This window comes from Alosa pseudoharengus, unplaced genomic scaffold (genome assembly GCF_046254945.1).
Source record: "Alosa pseudoharengus isolate Yale_2024_CS ecotype anadromous, Long Island Sound unplaced genomic scaffold, YU_APseudo_1.1 YU_APseudo_1.1_scf_12, whole genome shotgun sequence".
Lineage (NCBI taxonomy): Eukaryota > Metazoa > Chordata > Actinopteri > Clupeiformes > Clupeidae > Alosa > Alosa pseudoharengus.
In genome coordinates this window covers 13,235,894-13,253,483 of record NW_027468587.1, presented here as the reverse complement: position 1 = coordinate 13,253,483, position 17,590 = coordinate 13,235,894, and the positions used below count along the sequence as shown (strand labels likewise).

Sequence of the window (17,590 nt, the reverse complement as noted above, 5' to 3'; positions counted from 1 at the left end):
TAAAAAAAGCATCTGCTAAGAGCCATAAACACAGACATAAACAAACAGGTTTTTATCAACAAGTGTCTGGAGATTTTAAGTGCTGAAACCAGTGGTAAAGATGAAAGTGTACCTTATCTGCACGATTTGGAGAGATTCTGCAAAGAATGCACAAATTCCTGCTCTGTATTTCCCAGGTTTGTGAAACGTTATAGGATCAAATCAAGTGGCAAAAGGAGCTTGTACAATATATTAAATGCATAGTGGGGTGCCAATAATGGCAAAAGATTTTGTAAAGTTTTTTTTTTATATACATTATTTTCACTTAAGGGTTGGATTTTTCTCATGTGAGCAAAGGGTAATTTGGCATAACCCCTTTAAACTAATTTTAAAAATGCGTATGAATAATTGTGGCCAATAAGTGGCTGCTATCCAGAGTTCATAGTAAAAGTATAAAAGTAATTTGTGTGTTAATTGTTTCTCACGCCGACTCAGTTCGGGACTGCGAAAAGAAAGGTGGCGCCGAGAGGAGGGGTGAGGGGACGGGCTTGTGTTGGCCAGAAAGTGAGAAGGTGGGGTGAAAAGGGAAGAGCGACTGTTGTTTAAACAGGAAGGAATCACGGAAGAAAGCCAGGAATGCGCTGTTTGATAGGATACTGCGTTTAACTGCGGTTTACGCATGTGATAGTTCGCCTTGTGTGTGAAGAGGACGGCGGCGCTTCATGTCTGCTGGCATAACTGACTTCTGAACCTTGAAGTGAGGGAGACATCGTGGAGCAGACCGAGGGTTAGATATCAAGACTGGCTGGCTGGGATGCTGTATGGCCGTCCTGTATGCGCAAGGATTTTGCTCTCCTTCATGTTGATCACTGATGATTGTTTTTAAGAACCATGGAGAGGAGCACGGGTGAATGAATGCTAAAATCAGATGTACAACTTCAGGGTTTCCATTTTGTATATTACCCGTGGTATAGTGATATGACGTAAACAGGCAAGTACATCAACAACATTTATCGGTGTAATGTAATGGTCTTTAGGCTTACCGCTTACCGACACATGGTTTCAAATGAGACCTACAGCCACTGAGACGACGACAGATCTGGTCATTAGGCGGCAGCTGTTCATGTGGTCAAGGGACACGCGACAGATGTTTGCAATGCTGTAATGCTGGCCGTTAACAAACTTGTCAGATAGCTGCGTACCTTTCAATTAATCAAAGAGTGTGCATGTGTTGTGGATGTATTTTCTTTTTTATTATTTTGCACGTCATTATAGCTAGCCTACACTGGATTTTATTTATCAGGCTATTTATTTATTTATTTCAATATATACTGGCGATAGAGCGCGCAACATGTATTTCCTGTCAGTGCTACTGTCGGAGAAAATCTGATGGCAGCATAGCGCGACTGAAAGCGTCAAAAGAAGGCAAGATCAATAGTTTACTTAAGGGATGAAAGGGTAAATACATTGATTCATACAATCCCATGCAACTCTTGCACTGGAAAAAAGGGTGTAGTTAATTTGGTGCACATTCTTCTATACATTATTCTATCTTTTTGTCACGGGTGTAGACTGGTTGTTGTGGTGTGGAAGCACATCTATTTTTCCTCTTACGTGAGGTGTCATACTCTTAAGAGCAACATCCATTAAATGGCAATGTCTTCCTTCATATGTGAGGGATTCACCATGGAAACCCCGAGTGTGCGATGGTGGCGACCTCAGTGGATTGGAGGCGGTGTGATAGAGATGACAGTGTAAACAACGCTGTTTCATGGAGTATAGGTTTTTTACCGGCGCCTTTTTTTATTACTTTGGATGCGTTTTATGCGTTTTTGAACGTCTTAGAATTGCCACCATTTAGAGTATTTAGTTCTCGTTTGTGACCAGATTGGATATTTATTAGACACCATGAATGCGTCCTAGATCTCCTCCGCTCACAACCTGTTAAACGGGTCTCATGAAAAGGTATTTTAAGTACTGAAACACCAGCCACGCTGCATCACTGTGCAACGTTGATGGACAGTACTAGCGTTATACCGGTTCTAAAATGAATCAAAATATGTAATTAAGATCCATTTTAGAATGATAGGCTTGACAATCAAAAGATTCACTGGATCCAGTACATTCTCAGGAAGGTATGATGTGGACAGGCCAGCACAATGTGTTTGTAAAGAGCCAACCCACAAGCACAAAAGGTAAAATCCACTTGCACGGCAGCAGGTGGGTTTACATACATTGACTTTGACTTCAGAGGAAGACGAAGAACAGGAATCGGGTCGCCGCAATGCCTCGGAACCGGGCCTTCTCTGAGCCGGAGTACTCGGCGTACTCCGCCGACTGCTCTGTGACTCTGCCCTCGGACCCGGGCCAGGCAGTGGGCAGGACACACGAGGTGACGGTGCGCAGCTCGGGCTGCTGCCTGTGCCTGCCACGTTTCATGCGGTTGACCTTTGCCCCTGAGTCGCTGGAGAACCTCTATCAGACCTACTTCCGGCGGCAGCGGCACGACACGCTGCTCGTGCTGGTGGCCTTCGCCGCCTTCTTCGACTGCTACGTCATCGTCATGTGCGCCGTAGTCTACAACGTGGACAAGCTGGCCTCCATCGCCGTGGCGACGGTGGGGCTGGTGGCCGACGTGGCCCTCTGCCTGCTGTGCCGCTTCGGGTTGCTGCCCGAGCGCGTCTCCCGGCGACTGGTGCCCTATGCCCTCTGGGTGCTCATCGCCGCCCAGATCTTCTGCTACCTGGGCCTGAACTTTGCTCGCTTCCACCAGGCCAGCGACACGGTGGGCTGGCAGGCCTTCTTCAGCTTCTCCAGCTTCCTGACACTGCCCATGCGCCTCACGCCCATCGTACTGGTCACCGCCGTGTCCTGCGGCGTCCACACACTCGTGCTGGGTGTTACCATAGCACAGCAGCAGCAGGAGGACATCCAGGGGGGAGAGCTCGGACGACAGGTAAGCTGTGCAGGGGGGGGGGGGGGGGGGTGGAGGTCTCAATCCTTCTCCGCTTCACTGTTTTCTGACTGTCCTATATGGCATCCTTGAGTCGGACTTGTTGCATTCAGCTAATTAAAGGCATTTCATTACATTACACTGATTTTCATGAGATGTACTTGGTGCCGAAGCAAGACCGAAGGTGTGCAGTTCATGATTAGTCTATGGTAGATCTTGGATGACAATCAGCAGGTAGGGTTTGGTAGAGCTCCACAGTGAGATGCCTTTATGAAGGGAGAGTTGGGGGTTAGGAGGACAGAAGTCATGAGCGGCAGGTTGAGGTGGTTTGCAGTGGGGGTTGTAGACAGATGGTGCAGATGCACAAGTGTACAAAGCAAAGCAGGGCGATGTACACACTCATGTAAACCATGTATATAATTCACAACCATACCCACCTCCCCACCACCACTACCACCATGCACTATGTTGTCACTAGTTATGCACAAGTGTACAAAGCAAAGCAGGGCGATGTACACACTCATGTAAACCATGTATATAATTCACAACCATACCCACCTCCCCACCGCCACTACCACCATGCACTATGTTGTCACTAGTTAAAGACAGCAGAAAAGGAAGGGGGGGTCAAAATACCGTGGTGGGATTTGAAGAGAGGTGGTGAGAGTGTTAGAGTAGGGCAGTAGTTCTTAAACTTTTTGTCTGGCGACCCCCCCCCCCCCCCCTCCCAAAAAAAAAACATGGGCCAAGTCTCGTGACCCCCTTCTCTCTAACCGGCAACCGGGAAATGTTGTGAGATAGGCATTGGAGGCAGAGGCAGAAAATGTCTTCTCTCATAGGTAGGCTATGTCAACATCAAAGGCATTATGTCAATGGCAGGCTTTGACTAAAAACCTTTACAAAAATGTCTTTAATCCAGACTGCAAAAATCATTTCGCAACCCCCTCCAATGTTTTTGGCGACCCCCAGTTTAAGAACCACTGGAATAGGGAGAGGAGGAGAAGGACCAGTTAAGAGGATTAGGAAGGGAAAGGAAGCAAGGAACTGGGTAATGGAGGAGATAGCTGAAGGTGGGGAAGAGGTACTTGAGTATTACTGTGGCATAGTTGTTTGTGTGTGTGTGTGTTTCAAGATATTTGAAATCTTAAGACATTGGTGGAAGGAGTTTGAGGTGTGTTTGTGGGTGGAAAAACCTCTAAGGGTGGGTTGCACCAACAAGGATTAAATTAATCTTGGTTTAGGCCTAATCAAGGATTGGTAGATCCTAATCTAGGTTTACATTTAATTTGAGCTCTGTTGCACCAATTCATTTTAAGCATGGTTTAACAAATCCACGATTAAAACCTTAACCTGTGATTAAAACCTTGACCGGGTTGTACCAACAAGGATTGAGTTTGAACCTGGATTAAATCAAAGTTTATCCATTAAACATAGTTTAAAGATAATCAGGTCACTGCCATTTTTAATTGCATACATGATTTTTTAATTTATTTATCTTATTACAAATTCCTTGTTGAATCGGTACTGCCTTGAAAATTCCTCATCATCATAAAACTCCATAGGGTTCAGACAGTATCTTATTTTCCTTTGGACTCAATTTTCTTTAATCCATCTAATATATGCAGCCATTTCAGAAATGTAAACCACCTCAGAAGGAGGTTTAAAATGAATCCTTAACCTTGACATTTTAATGTGAGTTTAAAGAAGAAATTTTAAAATAAATCCAGCTTTATGTGAACATTTAAACCAAGATTAAAAGGATGGTTTAATTGTAAACCTGATTACCTTTAAACTAGGTTTAAAGTTTGGTGTAGCTGGATTAATGGATAACCCTTGATTTAATCCAGGTTAAAACCTAATCCTTGTTGGTGCAACCCAGCCTAAGTCTGTTAAGAGACCAGGAAGTAATGGTGATGAGAAAGATCAGGTTGTCAGCTAACTGAAATCACATAAAACAAAAGGTTTTTTGTAATGTAGGGTGTATGATGTGAAACACATGATCATTTAGCTCAAGGCCTCTCTCACTGAAGGCTTAGTGATTATGTGACTAGGAATAAGTAATAATGGATACGTGACTAGCAATGCTCCTTAGTTGGAAGACTACACTAGTGTGTCAGCCATGCACCTCCAGATGAAGCAGAGTCATCTATTGCCATATGGAGTTAGTCATGAGCACAAACACTGACTGGGTTTTAGGAAAGGACCGTGCTTAATGTGCAGATAAGGGAAGTGTGTGGATCCGGAAATATTAACATTTTAGTAATGTGTGTTCCCTCTATGCATATTCACATTGGGAAGTGTAAACATTCTGATTATTCTGAATTCTGTTTTTTTTTCTTTTCTTTCTTTTTATTTTACTTTATTGTTACTTTACTGAGAAAGAATATCTGCCACATATCAATACACTTTTAGGCTTCAGCTTGGTGTCTGTAAACGCATCTTGTCGAAGGAGAGGGAGAGAGGGTGTGAAGTTTGAACCTATTACAGTAGCTCACAGGTAAAATGAGGTGCAGTGTGTGTTTGTGAGAGAGAGAGAGAGAAAGAGAGAGAGAACAAACTATCCAAGGACCAGGTAAGTGTGAGAGGCTGTGAAAGCCTGGGGACTCTTAGGGGTGTGTGAGTGTTGTGGTGAGATTAGGGGGATAATTGCTGTTATGTTTTGGGTCTCTATTTGACTGATATTGCTGACAGTATCCTGGTTGTTTATTCACAATCATACATCATGGTCCTCTACCAACTGGCTGTAATGGGGATCATTTTAAGTAAGCAAATAATTCTCACTCAGTGTACTGGTCATGTTGCTGTTATTTTTATTGTTGTGTAGTGTTGAAGAAGTATCTCTTTTTCTGACCCTAAACTATGTTTTAATTACACTTTGTACACACTAAGGATTGTTTTCAGAGCAGAGACGGTAAGATTTAGCCGAAGGTAGTTTATGAAGAACACAGTGAACCTTTTGATGTCATGTGCACATTATGTAATTCCAGCACACAACTTAGTTTTGCCAGAGGACTATGATATTTGACATTGCCTAGTTGACGATAGCACTGTAAAAAAAGACCTGGACTGGGCATGGATTTTGAGAGGTCAATATTAACCATACAGCCCACCCCATCACCATCATCCAGCTTCCTCTGGTTGTTAATATGGCGTCAATTTAATTTCCTGAGGGTATACCCGCTAAGAGGCTAAAGTGCCCTTTCCCCACTTCGATTCCACCACGATCGAAATGTTATTACAGTGACAAAGCATTTGAACTGACCAGAACTGCGTGAGTGGAGGTCTTGATTAGGAACTAAATTCAGGTAGGCTTTAAAAAGTAACAACATTCAGTCTGTAGCAGAGGATTCAGGTCCACTTAGATTGAACTGAACTTAGCAGTTAGAACGTGTCCATGATATGTCTGAAGAGGACAGTCATTGCCCAGCAGGTAGAACTGGGGTTTGGTCCTCAGTGGGATTCCTATGAAGGGAAAGGAACTTTCAGCTTTGAGAGTAACAACATCCAGTCCAAGGCAGAGGACTCCGGTCCTTAGGTTTTCCACACAGCAGCTGTGTGTGTGTGTGTGTGTGTGTGTGTGTGTGTGTGTGTTTAGTAGTTGGTGTATTCCTTAGGGATGCGCTGGCACAGAAAACAGAAAATGAGAATACTCCAGCTCGCTGAAAAATAACCAGGCGATGCACTGGACAGAGAGGCCAGAACTTTCACAGTTGCACAGCAAACCACATACACCTGTCTGTTTTCATAGTGTAGGGGCTACCACTTACTTTCTCTGGAAACATTTGAATTTGCCTGTGTCAGGGATTGTATTTCACATTTTTACTTAAAAATAACTATAGCATGATGAGACTGTCCAAGAGGCGTGTGCAGTAGTAAGCATGCAACTGTATCCTGTTACTGTTTATGAAACCAGAAGCTATGAAGCCTTTGGGTCATCCATGTTCTATGCAACACAATGTAACATCAATTTCTTTAAAAACATAGCAAACAACAATCTAATTAGTATTTGCATTTTAGAATCAAGTTCACCCAAACAAGACAAAAATAAAGTATGGTGATTTTAGTATAAATCATTGTATGATCAGGGGGGCAGAAAAATGGTGTTTTGTATCTTTGTTATTTGAAGTTCCACAGCACATGGAAGCAAGTCCATTGTTTGTCTTTTGTAGATGAGGTTTCTCTATTTTTACTTACAGTGTTGCCTTTCTTGGCCATTGACCATTTGAAAAAAGAGACTATAGTCTCAATATGACCCCCCTGGTTAAATAAAGGAAAAATAAAATAAAACAAAAAAGTCAGTCGTCAGGCTGAGTATATTAGTGTAGTGGTTATTTGCCTTTATTTGATGAGGGATCGCTGGTATGCTCACAGAGAGAGCAGTTGGCCTCAGTCGGGTCTTTTGTAGGCCTACTCAAACAAACAATACTTTCAGCGTTTGCCTCAGCAGAGTTCCCGCTTTAACGCAGGCACTTCCCTGTCATTTGATTGTGTGGATTTCACACTGTCAACAAAAGTGTTTTTAGAAACCCCTTCGCTTGGTTAGAGTTTCAGAAATGAATGCCACATTATGAGAGGTCAATAGTGTAAAAATACATAAAAAGCTAAGAATAATCTCATAGCTGTCACTGTTTGTTTGTTTGTGTACTATATATATATATATATATATAATTATTATTTTTAACTGCAGCTCCTGGCCAATGTAGTGATCTACCTATGTGCCATCTGTGTGGGGGTGATGTCGTATTACATGGCCGACCGTAAGCATCGCAAGGCCTTCCTGGAGGCACGGCAGTCCCTGGAGGTCAAACTGAACCTGGAGGAGCAGAGCCAACAACAGGTGAGATGGAGGGATGGAGGAGGGGTAGAGAGATGGAGGAAGAGGTGGAGAAATGGAGTGAGAGGTGGAGAGATGGAGGGAGGGGTAGAGAGATGGAGGGAGGGGTAGAGAGATGGAGGGAGAGGTGGGGTATGGAGATGGATGGATGGATGAATGGATGGAATGGGAGAAAGGGGGGATGGAAGAGAAAGAAGGAAGTACTAGAGAAATGAAATGATTAATGGAAATGGTTTATGGAAAGGGAAGATTATGGGAAGGGAGAGGAGGAGGAGAAGAAGAAAAGGAAGAGGAGAAGAGGAAGGAGAATATGAGGAAGAGGAGAAAAGGAGTGGTAAAAAGTTTGAAGGCTAAAATGTGTAAGAGATGGTAAGAAGCGAGAGAGAGACTGAGAAATTAAAGAGATTATGTAGGTGAAATGTTTGTGTGGGTGCGTGTATGTATGTATGTGTGTGTGTGTGTGTGTGTGTGCGGGGATGGAGATTCTCATGATAGTCAACCATGACAGAGGTGAACTTCTAAGATGGAGGGATGGAGGTATGAGTGAATGAGAACAAAAAGGCAAATAAATGAGTGGAGACAAACAGCAGTACACACGGTCACACAGGGAGGTTCTTGTGGCGTTAGCTGTCGCAGCTTTTTGTTTGCTGGTTCTTTGTGTAAACAACAGCTCCTACCTTCTCTCTTCACAGATAGGGATGTAACGATTACCGGTATAATGATAAACCGTGATAAAAATGACGATAACAATTACCGTTTTCTTTTGAAATATCATAATTATCACGGTTGATTACCATGGTGTTGAAACCGTGTGTTTAATCCTTCCCAGCTTCATCCGAGCCTGCTTTTGACATACAGTAGGCCTGGTATAATGAAGCAAAATTGGTACCCTATTGATTCTGTTGTCTAATTGATGGTTTTAACTGCTATTTGGATTAGGCTACAACTGATTTTAAAAGGCAGAACATTTTCACCGCAAAACTTGCACTGTATCATAGCCACTCTGCGTCTTTTTATGTTCGCGTCCACATTAAATCCATTAATCTCACGTTATCAGAAGAACACAGTAGCCTAAAGTTTTATTTCGAACACTTAATTTGGTCTTACTCAGGGTAGGAATTTCATGGCGGCCACGTCGTTGCCCCTTGAGTTGGCCGTGATGTCCCTTTGAAAATCAGAGGTTTACCGGCCACGGTGGCCTTGGTGCCCTTCTTTCAATATTCTGCTTTGCGTCCTACTAATAGCGATTTTTAATTAGCCTATGACCTGTCAAAATATTCACAGCGCAAATTAATTTAGTATTTTACGCAGTGGAGAAAGTGACAGCGCAAGAAAGAAAGTGCGTCTAAATTCACCCATTCTTCTCAGTTGAACTACTCGCGAAGCCTACTCATCACACAGACATCACAAGTATCACATGAAAGAGCTTTTTCTCAGCTTTTAAACGATGTTAGCCACGAATTGCTGTGGTGAACGGTTCGCGAGAAAAGTAAATAATATAATTCAATTTAATCATAAATTCTACTGAAGGTTTTGCGTCCATCTCCCTACCCATTCCTCTCGGTGCAATACTTCACGAACAGCAGACCTTACCGAACACAAAGTTGTAAAGCAGTCCCCTGTACAGTTAGCCGTTCCAGAGTAATCCAGTTTTGAATTTGCAGTAAATTTCGACATGCATGGATGTCTCCAAATTTGGGCTTTAAGTTTTACAATGTGTTTAAATTGTTCCACATGATTTCATAACGGGCCAAATACAAAATAAATGTTACAAATATCACCTAGATATCGGTAAATCAGAGGACAGCTGACTAAGAGTTTGTGAAAGTAGATCACAAAATGCTAAGCATGCATCTAGATTCTAGGCTATTTGAGTTTCTTAAAGCTGAACTGTGCTTAAATTGTTCAATACATGATTTCATAACAGGCCAAATATAAAATAAATGTTAAATATAGCCTAGATATCTGTACATATTAGATGATCAGATGATTTGCAGTTCTATGTAATATGTCATGTTTCATGTTTTTGTAATGTTTCATACAGTGATGCAGGTCTACTGCAGTGAATAGGCTATACAACTTTGATCATTTTTATAGCCTACTACTGTATAGTTAACTTTGGCCTTGGTGCCCTAACATGTGGCCTTTGTGCCATCCACCAAATATGCCCAACTGAAGGCCAAGTGGCCTTGCCCCCAGAATGGTGAAATTCCAAGCCTGGTCTCACTCATTGGATCCAAATAACAGTAATAGCAACCTCCAAGTAATGTAAGGGTAAGTTAAGCTATAAGCACATAGCCAATTAAACATGAACGGGACACTTTTTGAAACTATTTCAGCTTGTGTAGGCCTATCAGTGCTTTCTGAACATATTGAACACACTTTTAAAAATACCGTGATAATACCGAAAACCGTGATAATTTTGGTCACTATAACCGTGAGGTTAAATTTTCATACCGTTACATCCCTATTCACAGACCAATATGTACAGAGAGAGTTGGGAGTGTGAAGACTTAAAGACTTAAAGGAGCAATACATTATGCTTGGCGTCAACAGCAATCAGATTAGTAATAATGATGTCATTACAATGACGTTTTTTTACAGACACAGGGCCAGTGACAATAGGCATCACAGTTTATGAATCTAGTTTGTTTACCTAAAACTGTGTGGGTTTATTTACATGTACCTGAGACAACAAAATTTGCTCAAAGTCCAAAACACAATGTCTGCAACATGCATTAATAAACATTTTCTCATGGTTCTGCCACAGCAAACACACTAATATTGATCAATGAAGAAAAGTACAGAATGCCCACAAAGACGCAGAATGACATACATGTTGTAATATGTACTAGGACATTTCAGTCTTGAAAATGAAAGGATGAAAGAATAACTAAGCTTTAGGCGTCTCCCTGTGCGCCACCCAAACCCCCCTCTCACCCACACAGCAAGCACTGGAGCTGCATTGGATCAGTGGGAGGATTATTAGTGTTTGAGTGGGTCAAATGTTTCCCCTGTTCATTCAGGAACAGCTGGACTCTGGACAGGGGAAGAGGAAACTGTGTGTGTGTGTGTGTGTGTGTGGCCTGCTGCTGTTTGTAGACACACCACTGCGTCATGTGGTCTGTGAGAGAGCTGTTTGATGCTGTGAACATTTTCCCTGTGTGCGTGTGTGTGTGTGTGTGTGTGCGTGCGTGCGTATGCATGCGCGTGTGTGTCTGAGGGCACTTGTATGTGTACAGGGTGTCAGCAGTCAAGTCCCTCCCTCCCTCTGTCTGAGCTGTGGCTGTTGGCCATTCTTGATTGCTGCTATTTATGGAACAGACAGCTACTGTTTGAGGGAGGGAGAGAGAGGAGGAGAGAAGAGGAGAGAAGGACAGGCCAGGGATGGATATCAGAAGAGTGGCGAGAGGACCAAAAGTGTGTGTGTGTGTGTGTGTGTGTGTTTGTTTGCCTGCTTGGTTTTCAGTGGGTGATTGTGTGTGTTTGAGAGGTCTATGGAGGGGCAGAGAGAGAGAGGAGAGCAGTCAGAAAGGAGAGAGAGAGAGAGGGAGGAGGGAGGGAGAGAGAGATCGAGAGAGAGCGGGAGAGAGAGAGAGAGGACTGAGGACTGATAAGACCACACGAGGAGGAACTCCACGAATACTAATGCAGGAGCAAAGGCTGCTGGGAGGCCAGGCATGCCAGCCAATCAAGTAGCATCTGGCCGCTGCTGGTTACCATGACAACCAGCCTCCTGAGACGATGTCAGCTGTAATCACACCACTTTGTGGTGTGCTCTCTCTTTCTCTCTTTCTTGCTCTCTCTGTCATTTTCAACCTCTTCTCTTTCTCTCTATCTCTCTCTCACTCACACACACACTCACACACACACACACACACACACACACACACACACACACACACTACTTTCACACTCAGAATATGTCCTTCTTTCTCTTTCATAAGAGTGAGAGACTGATGCATCAGAGGAATAGTGTGTGTGTGTGTGTGTGTGTGTGTCTTTGCCTGGTTGAAATGCTTGAGTTATTGTGTGTGTGTGTGTGTGTGTGTGTGTGTGTGTGTGTGTGTGTGTGTGTGTGTGTGTGTGCGCGCACACTTTTAGACAAAGAGGACGGCAGGTGGGCCAACTCCAACAAGTACGTGACAACCTTATTTAGCAGTGATTGGCAGATGTACATAATATTGTCCCATTGTCAACATGGAGATAATGTGGTGTTGTTAGAGCATGTTCTATTTACATTGCATGCTTCTGCTGATCAGAAGCCAGATACATTCATCTAACTTGTAGCGCACAATTAAATTAGTCAGAGGTGGAGGTGGAGGATTTTTGCACATTAATTCACTGGTGAAAAAGGGTCATCAGCGTCTTTTCCACCTCAGACGCCTCAAGTACTTCAAGCTACCTCAACAACTACTGAAGAACTTTTACAGAACCACCATTGAAAGTGTTATCACTGGGAGTATAACAGCTTAGTATGGAAATAGCACTGAGCTAGACCGTAAAGCTTTGAAGAGAGTAGTGAGATCAGCTGAATGTACCACCAGAAGTGCCCTACCCAACCTACAGGAAATTTACAAAAGGAGATGTCAGTCGAGAACAAGAAAAATTATCAGGGATCCCAGTCACCCCAACAACGGCCTCTGCTCTATCCTACGGTCTGGGAAATGTTACCGCTGCCTGAAGTCCAACACGGAGAGAATGCGGAAAAGTTTTTACCCCCAGACTATCAGGATTCTAAATGAGGATTGTAGCAGGAGCACCAGCATAGCCTAAACACTTTGCACTTTCTTCCTTTCTTTTATTTAAAAATATATCCTTTGCACAGTCTTGGAGTCAGTGGCATTTCACTGCATTTATAGGCTACCTGTATAATGTATGTGACAAATAAACATTTGATTTGATTTGATTTGAGGATGAAAACAAGCACATTACAAAACTCTTAAAACAAAAGTTCATCAGGAAAATGAATACCTGCGTTTACATTGTTGTGTGTGTGTGTGTATGCGTCTGCGTGTGTGTGCTCACATGTTTTTTCTTGTGTGTGTCTGTGTGTGTGTGTGTGTGTGTGTGTGTGTGTGTGTGTGTGTGTGTCTATAGGAGCGGCTGCTGCTGTCCATTCTGCCAAAGCACATAGCAGACGAGATGCTGCAGGACATGAAGAAGGAGCCCAGTCAGAAGGAGATGCAGCAGTTCAACACCATGTACATGTACCGCCACGAGAACGTCAGGTAGCACACACACACACACATACATACATTTATCACCACGGGAAGTTGACACACACACACACACACCCGCACACACACATTCACATACTTTCCCACATAGCTCACAACATTAGGTATTATGTGCGCACACACACACACACACATACACACACACACACACATTCACATACTTTCCCACATAGCTCACAACATTAGGTATTATGTGCGCACACACACACACACACATACACACACACACACACATACACACACACACACACACACACACACACACACAAACGGACATGCATTGTCACGCTTCATCTCTGTGGAGAACTGGGACGGTTAAATCGTTGTCTGCAGGAAGGAAATGCATAATGTGCTACTGATCTGAATGTCACTCGCAGGACAATTATTTCAATGTTAACACTACCTATTTTTCTTCTTCTCTCCCTGTCTGTGTGTGTGTGTGTGTGTGTGTGTGTGTGTGTGTGTGTGTGTTTCTGGCCGCAGTATTCTGTTTGCAGACATCGTTGGCTTCACCCAGCTCTCATCGTCCTGCAGTGCCCAGGAGCTGGTCAAGCTGCTTAATGAACTGTTTGCACGCTTTGACAAGTTGGCCGCGGTGAGTCAGAGTGTGTGTGTACATTAACACACACATACACACACCCATCCTAACCACACACACATTCTATACACACATACACACACACACACACACACACACACACACACACACACACGCGCGTGCACACACACACACACGTGCATACACTCGTATACTCTTTCACACACTCTTGCACACACACATTTGCATACACATACTTACACATGCAGGCAACCACAAATATGTATGCATCTTAATAAACACACACACACACACACACACAGACACATGTGCATACAGTGAGACATACAACCATTAACACTATTACTGTCTCCTATACACTTCCACACACACACTCCAGACATACATGCTTGCTTACAGGAAATGTGTATGCTCCATTCATTACATAAAATGTTCACAAAAGACATTTAGTTTACTTAAATCATCAATATGTGTTATTTTACAGTGCAAGAAAGAAAATCTAACCAAGTTAGAAAAATTTGCTTAACGCACTGGCAGCCAAATTTGCTTGTTTTAATGATGAGACATCTAAATTAAGTCAAATGATTTTACAAGAAAGCGCTATAAGTGTCTTTATAATGAAAACAGTAACAACTAGATTTTTTGATGTTAATATAAGATTAATAACACTTGGTTAGATTTTATTAGATAAGCAGTTTTTGCAGTGTAGCCTATAAGCAGACACAAATCTTTTTGATTTACTGACCGTTTGTAAATGTATTTATCTGCGTGTCTGTCTGTGTCTTTGTTTGCGTCTGTGTGTGTGTGTGTGTGTGTGTGTGTGTGAATTCTCTCCCTTTTCTCTGTCTCTTGGCTTGCTCTTGCAGAAATACCACCAGCTGAGAATTAAAATCCTTGGTGACTGTTACTACTGCATCTGTGGGCTCCCAGATTACCGTGACGACCACGCTGCCTGCTCCATCATGATGGGCTTGGCTATGGTGGAGGCCATCTCGTGAGTTTTCGCCCTCACAACAACACTGGTCATTTCCGAGATCTCGCACTGGATACCCCATGCACCTGAGTCATGTTCAGAGTTGGGTGTAACACGTTACAAAGTAACACGTTACTGTAATCACATTGCATTTGTCAGTAACGAGTAGTCTGACGTCAATCATACCACAAATTGCCTCCAAAAAGATTTCAGGACATTATACAAGCAAGGACTGCCACTGGTTTCAGTGTGAACAAGAGTATCCAGTATTAATGACAGAAGGTGCGTAACTCACGAGCGCATGAGAGGGGCAGCCGTGGCCTACTGGTTAGCACTTCGGACTTGTAACCGGAGGGTTGCAGGTTCGAGCCCCGACCAGTGGGAACGGCTGAAGTGCCCTTGAGCAAGGCACCTGCTCCCCGAGCGCCGCTGTTGTTGCAGGCAGCTCACTGCGCCTGGATTAGTGTGTGCTTCTGTTCACTGTGTGTTCACTGTGTGAGTGTGTTTCACTAATTCATGGATTGGGATAAATGCAGAGACCAAATTTCCCTCACGGGATCAAAAGAGTATATATACTTATACTTATACTTATACTTATATTTCACTCAAAGCAGTTCAATGTTCTGCAAGTTGTGTGTGTTGTGTGCATGTCACCATTTAACATTGTGATGGAGGGTGCACGAGTTGGGCAGAGCTTTTCCATAAAGCAATTTGAATTTGCCCAATTTTTAAAAGCAGCACTGAGGTGCCATGTTTGTGAACTTGAAGGCATCTTTCAGTAAGACAGAGCAATGATCAGCTATATGTAAGAAATGCCTGGTACAATGCAACCTAATGTTTCAAACAACGTCATTACCGGTAATTAAATAATAAATAAAAGGGGACGGTATCAACAGTGTCCATAGAAACATTTCAATGCAGTAACACAAAAGTAATGTAAGGCGTTACTTTCCATAGAGAGTAAAGAAGTAATGTAAGGGATTACATTTTTTACAGTAATAAATTAATTAATACAATTTTAATTTGATACATTACTTTTTTGAGTAACGACCCCAACATGACTATTGGCCCACAGTGAGTTGGTCAGAGGGAGGTGTTTGTACTGCAGAGCATGTTGCCCTGGAGACAAGTAGAATCCTCTGCTCTTGGTTATCACCAATTCAGATAATTAAGGCACTAAGAATAATGATGATGGTGATCTCTTATGTCAGAGGCAGGAGAGAGTTATTTTGTGGTTCTGTATATCAGAGAAATATTTGGCAGTGTGAATAACCTGCTAGTTTTGAGCACACTTCCAAAGTGGTAACATACTGTATGTGTGAAAGGCAGTCACACTTCAGATGTGAGACCCTGACTGACTGCCGAGAGGTGTTTTGTTCTGTTGGGATGGCGACGTTAACTTTCTGCAGAGTGACTGCCGAGAGGTGTTCTGCTCTGTTGTGATGGCGGCTTTGTCTTTCTCTCGTATCTCTCTGGCAGGTACGTGCGTGAGAAGACACAGACAGACGTGGACATGCGCGTGGGGGTCCACTCGGGGACGGTGCTGGGTGGTGTCCTGGGGCAAAAGCGCTGGCAGTATGACGTCTGGTCGACGGACGTCACCGTGGCCAACAAGATGGAGGCCGGAGGGATACCAGGGTGAGTTAGAGTTAGATGATAGTTAGATATTATCTCTATACACTGTAGGGTCATGGAACAGAATATTTTCTATCATAATATTTGTATTAAAGGCCATCCATGTTTAGTAGAATGCCAATACATGTTTTAGAAGACTTACAAATATGTGCTTGAATGTAAACCAGTCCAACAGCCTTTTGAAAAGTTGATTTTTGTGTGTGTGTGTGTGTGTGTGTGTGTGTGTGTGTGTGTGTGTGTGTGTGTGTGTGTGTTCATCCCTCCATGTCAGGCGCGTGCACATCTCCCAGAGCACCCTGGAGTGTCTGCACGGTGAGTTCGACGTGGAGCCGGGCAACGGCGGTGACCGCTGCGAGTACCTGAAGGAGCGCGGCATCGAGACCTACCTGGTAGTGGTGCCCAAAGGGCCACTGGGCAAGAACGGCATCAACGGAGTGGTGAGCTCCACGGACACGTAAACACACCTGAAAATGACCACTGTACACACTGAACACTCACTCCAGAAAATAAACAAAGCACACAAGAAAATAAAGGCCTCACTACAGAAAATAAACAAAGCACACAAGAAAATAAAGTCCTCACTCCAGAAAATAAACAAAGCACACAAGAAAAGAAAGTCCTCACTCCAGAAAATAAACAAAGCACACAAGAAAAGAGTCCTCACTCCAGAAAATAAACAAAGCACACAAGAAAAGAGTCCTCACTCCAGAAAATAAACAAAGCACACATGAAAAGAGTCCTCACTCCAGAAAATAAACAAAGCACACAAGAAAAGAGTCCTCACTCCAGAAAATAAACAAAGCACACAAGAAAATAAAGGCCTCACTCCAGAAAATAAACAAAGCACACAAGAAAAGAAAGTCCTCACTCCAGAAAATAAACAAAGCACACAAGAAAATAAAGTCCTCACTCCAGAAAAAAAACAAAGCACACAAGAAAAGAAAGCCCTCACTCCAGAAAATAAACAAAGCACACAAGAAAATAAAGTCCTCACTCCAGAAAATAAACAAAGCACACAAGAAAAGAAACGCCTTACTCCAGAAAATATTGGGATGCACCTCTGGCTTTACGCTCAACATACCATAAAAAAACAAAAATATCCCACACATTAAAATAAATTTCTCACTTCAGAAAAATAATCAACTAAACAACTAATTCCAGAAACTAGACACCTCACCCCAGAGCATAACACCTGTCACAAGCTGTCTGGACAGGTTTTGTAAATACCCTGATTGTGAATATCACCCGAGTAAAGGTGCTGACTCTACTGTAAAGGTGATGTTTCCTCTCTCCTGTGTTCACAGAAACTGTCCGTCACATCGTCTAATGGCAACTCTCCGCTGCTGATTAACACCACGGAGTGCAACGGCAGCGTTAACACCACCTGCACCACACCGGAGGAGCCAGAGGAGCTGGA

The 17,590-nt window shown here is 43.1% G+C and overlaps 1 protein-coding gene across 1 annotated transcript in view; it reads left to right on the top strand.

Annotated features, from left to right (window-relative positions):
* The first annotated feature begins 581 nt into the window (after positions 1-581).
* adcy3a (adenylate cyclase 3a) overlaps positions 582-17,590 on the top strand; it is a 37,122-nt gene continuing 20,113 nt past the window's right edge. Inside the window, exons 1-8 of the mRNA XM_076280164.1 lie at positions 582-2,935; positions 7,620-7,769; positions 12,867-12,997; positions 13,490-13,601; positions 14,432-14,559; positions 16,018-16,176; positions 16,445-16,610; positions 17,478-17,590. The exon at positions 17,478-17,590 is cut by the window's right edge and continues 7 nt beyond it. Coding sequence (XP_076136279.1) covers positions 2,264-2,935; positions 7,620-7,769; positions 12,867-12,997; positions 13,490-13,601; positions 14,432-14,559; positions 16,018-16,176; positions 16,445-16,610; positions 17,478-17,590 — 1,631 coding nt within the window. The 5' untranslated portion in view covers positions 582-2,263. The remainder of the gene's footprint in view (positions 2,936-7,619; positions 7,770-12,866; positions 12,998-13,489; positions 13,602-14,431; positions 14,560-16,017; positions 16,177-16,444; positions 16,611-17,477) is intronic.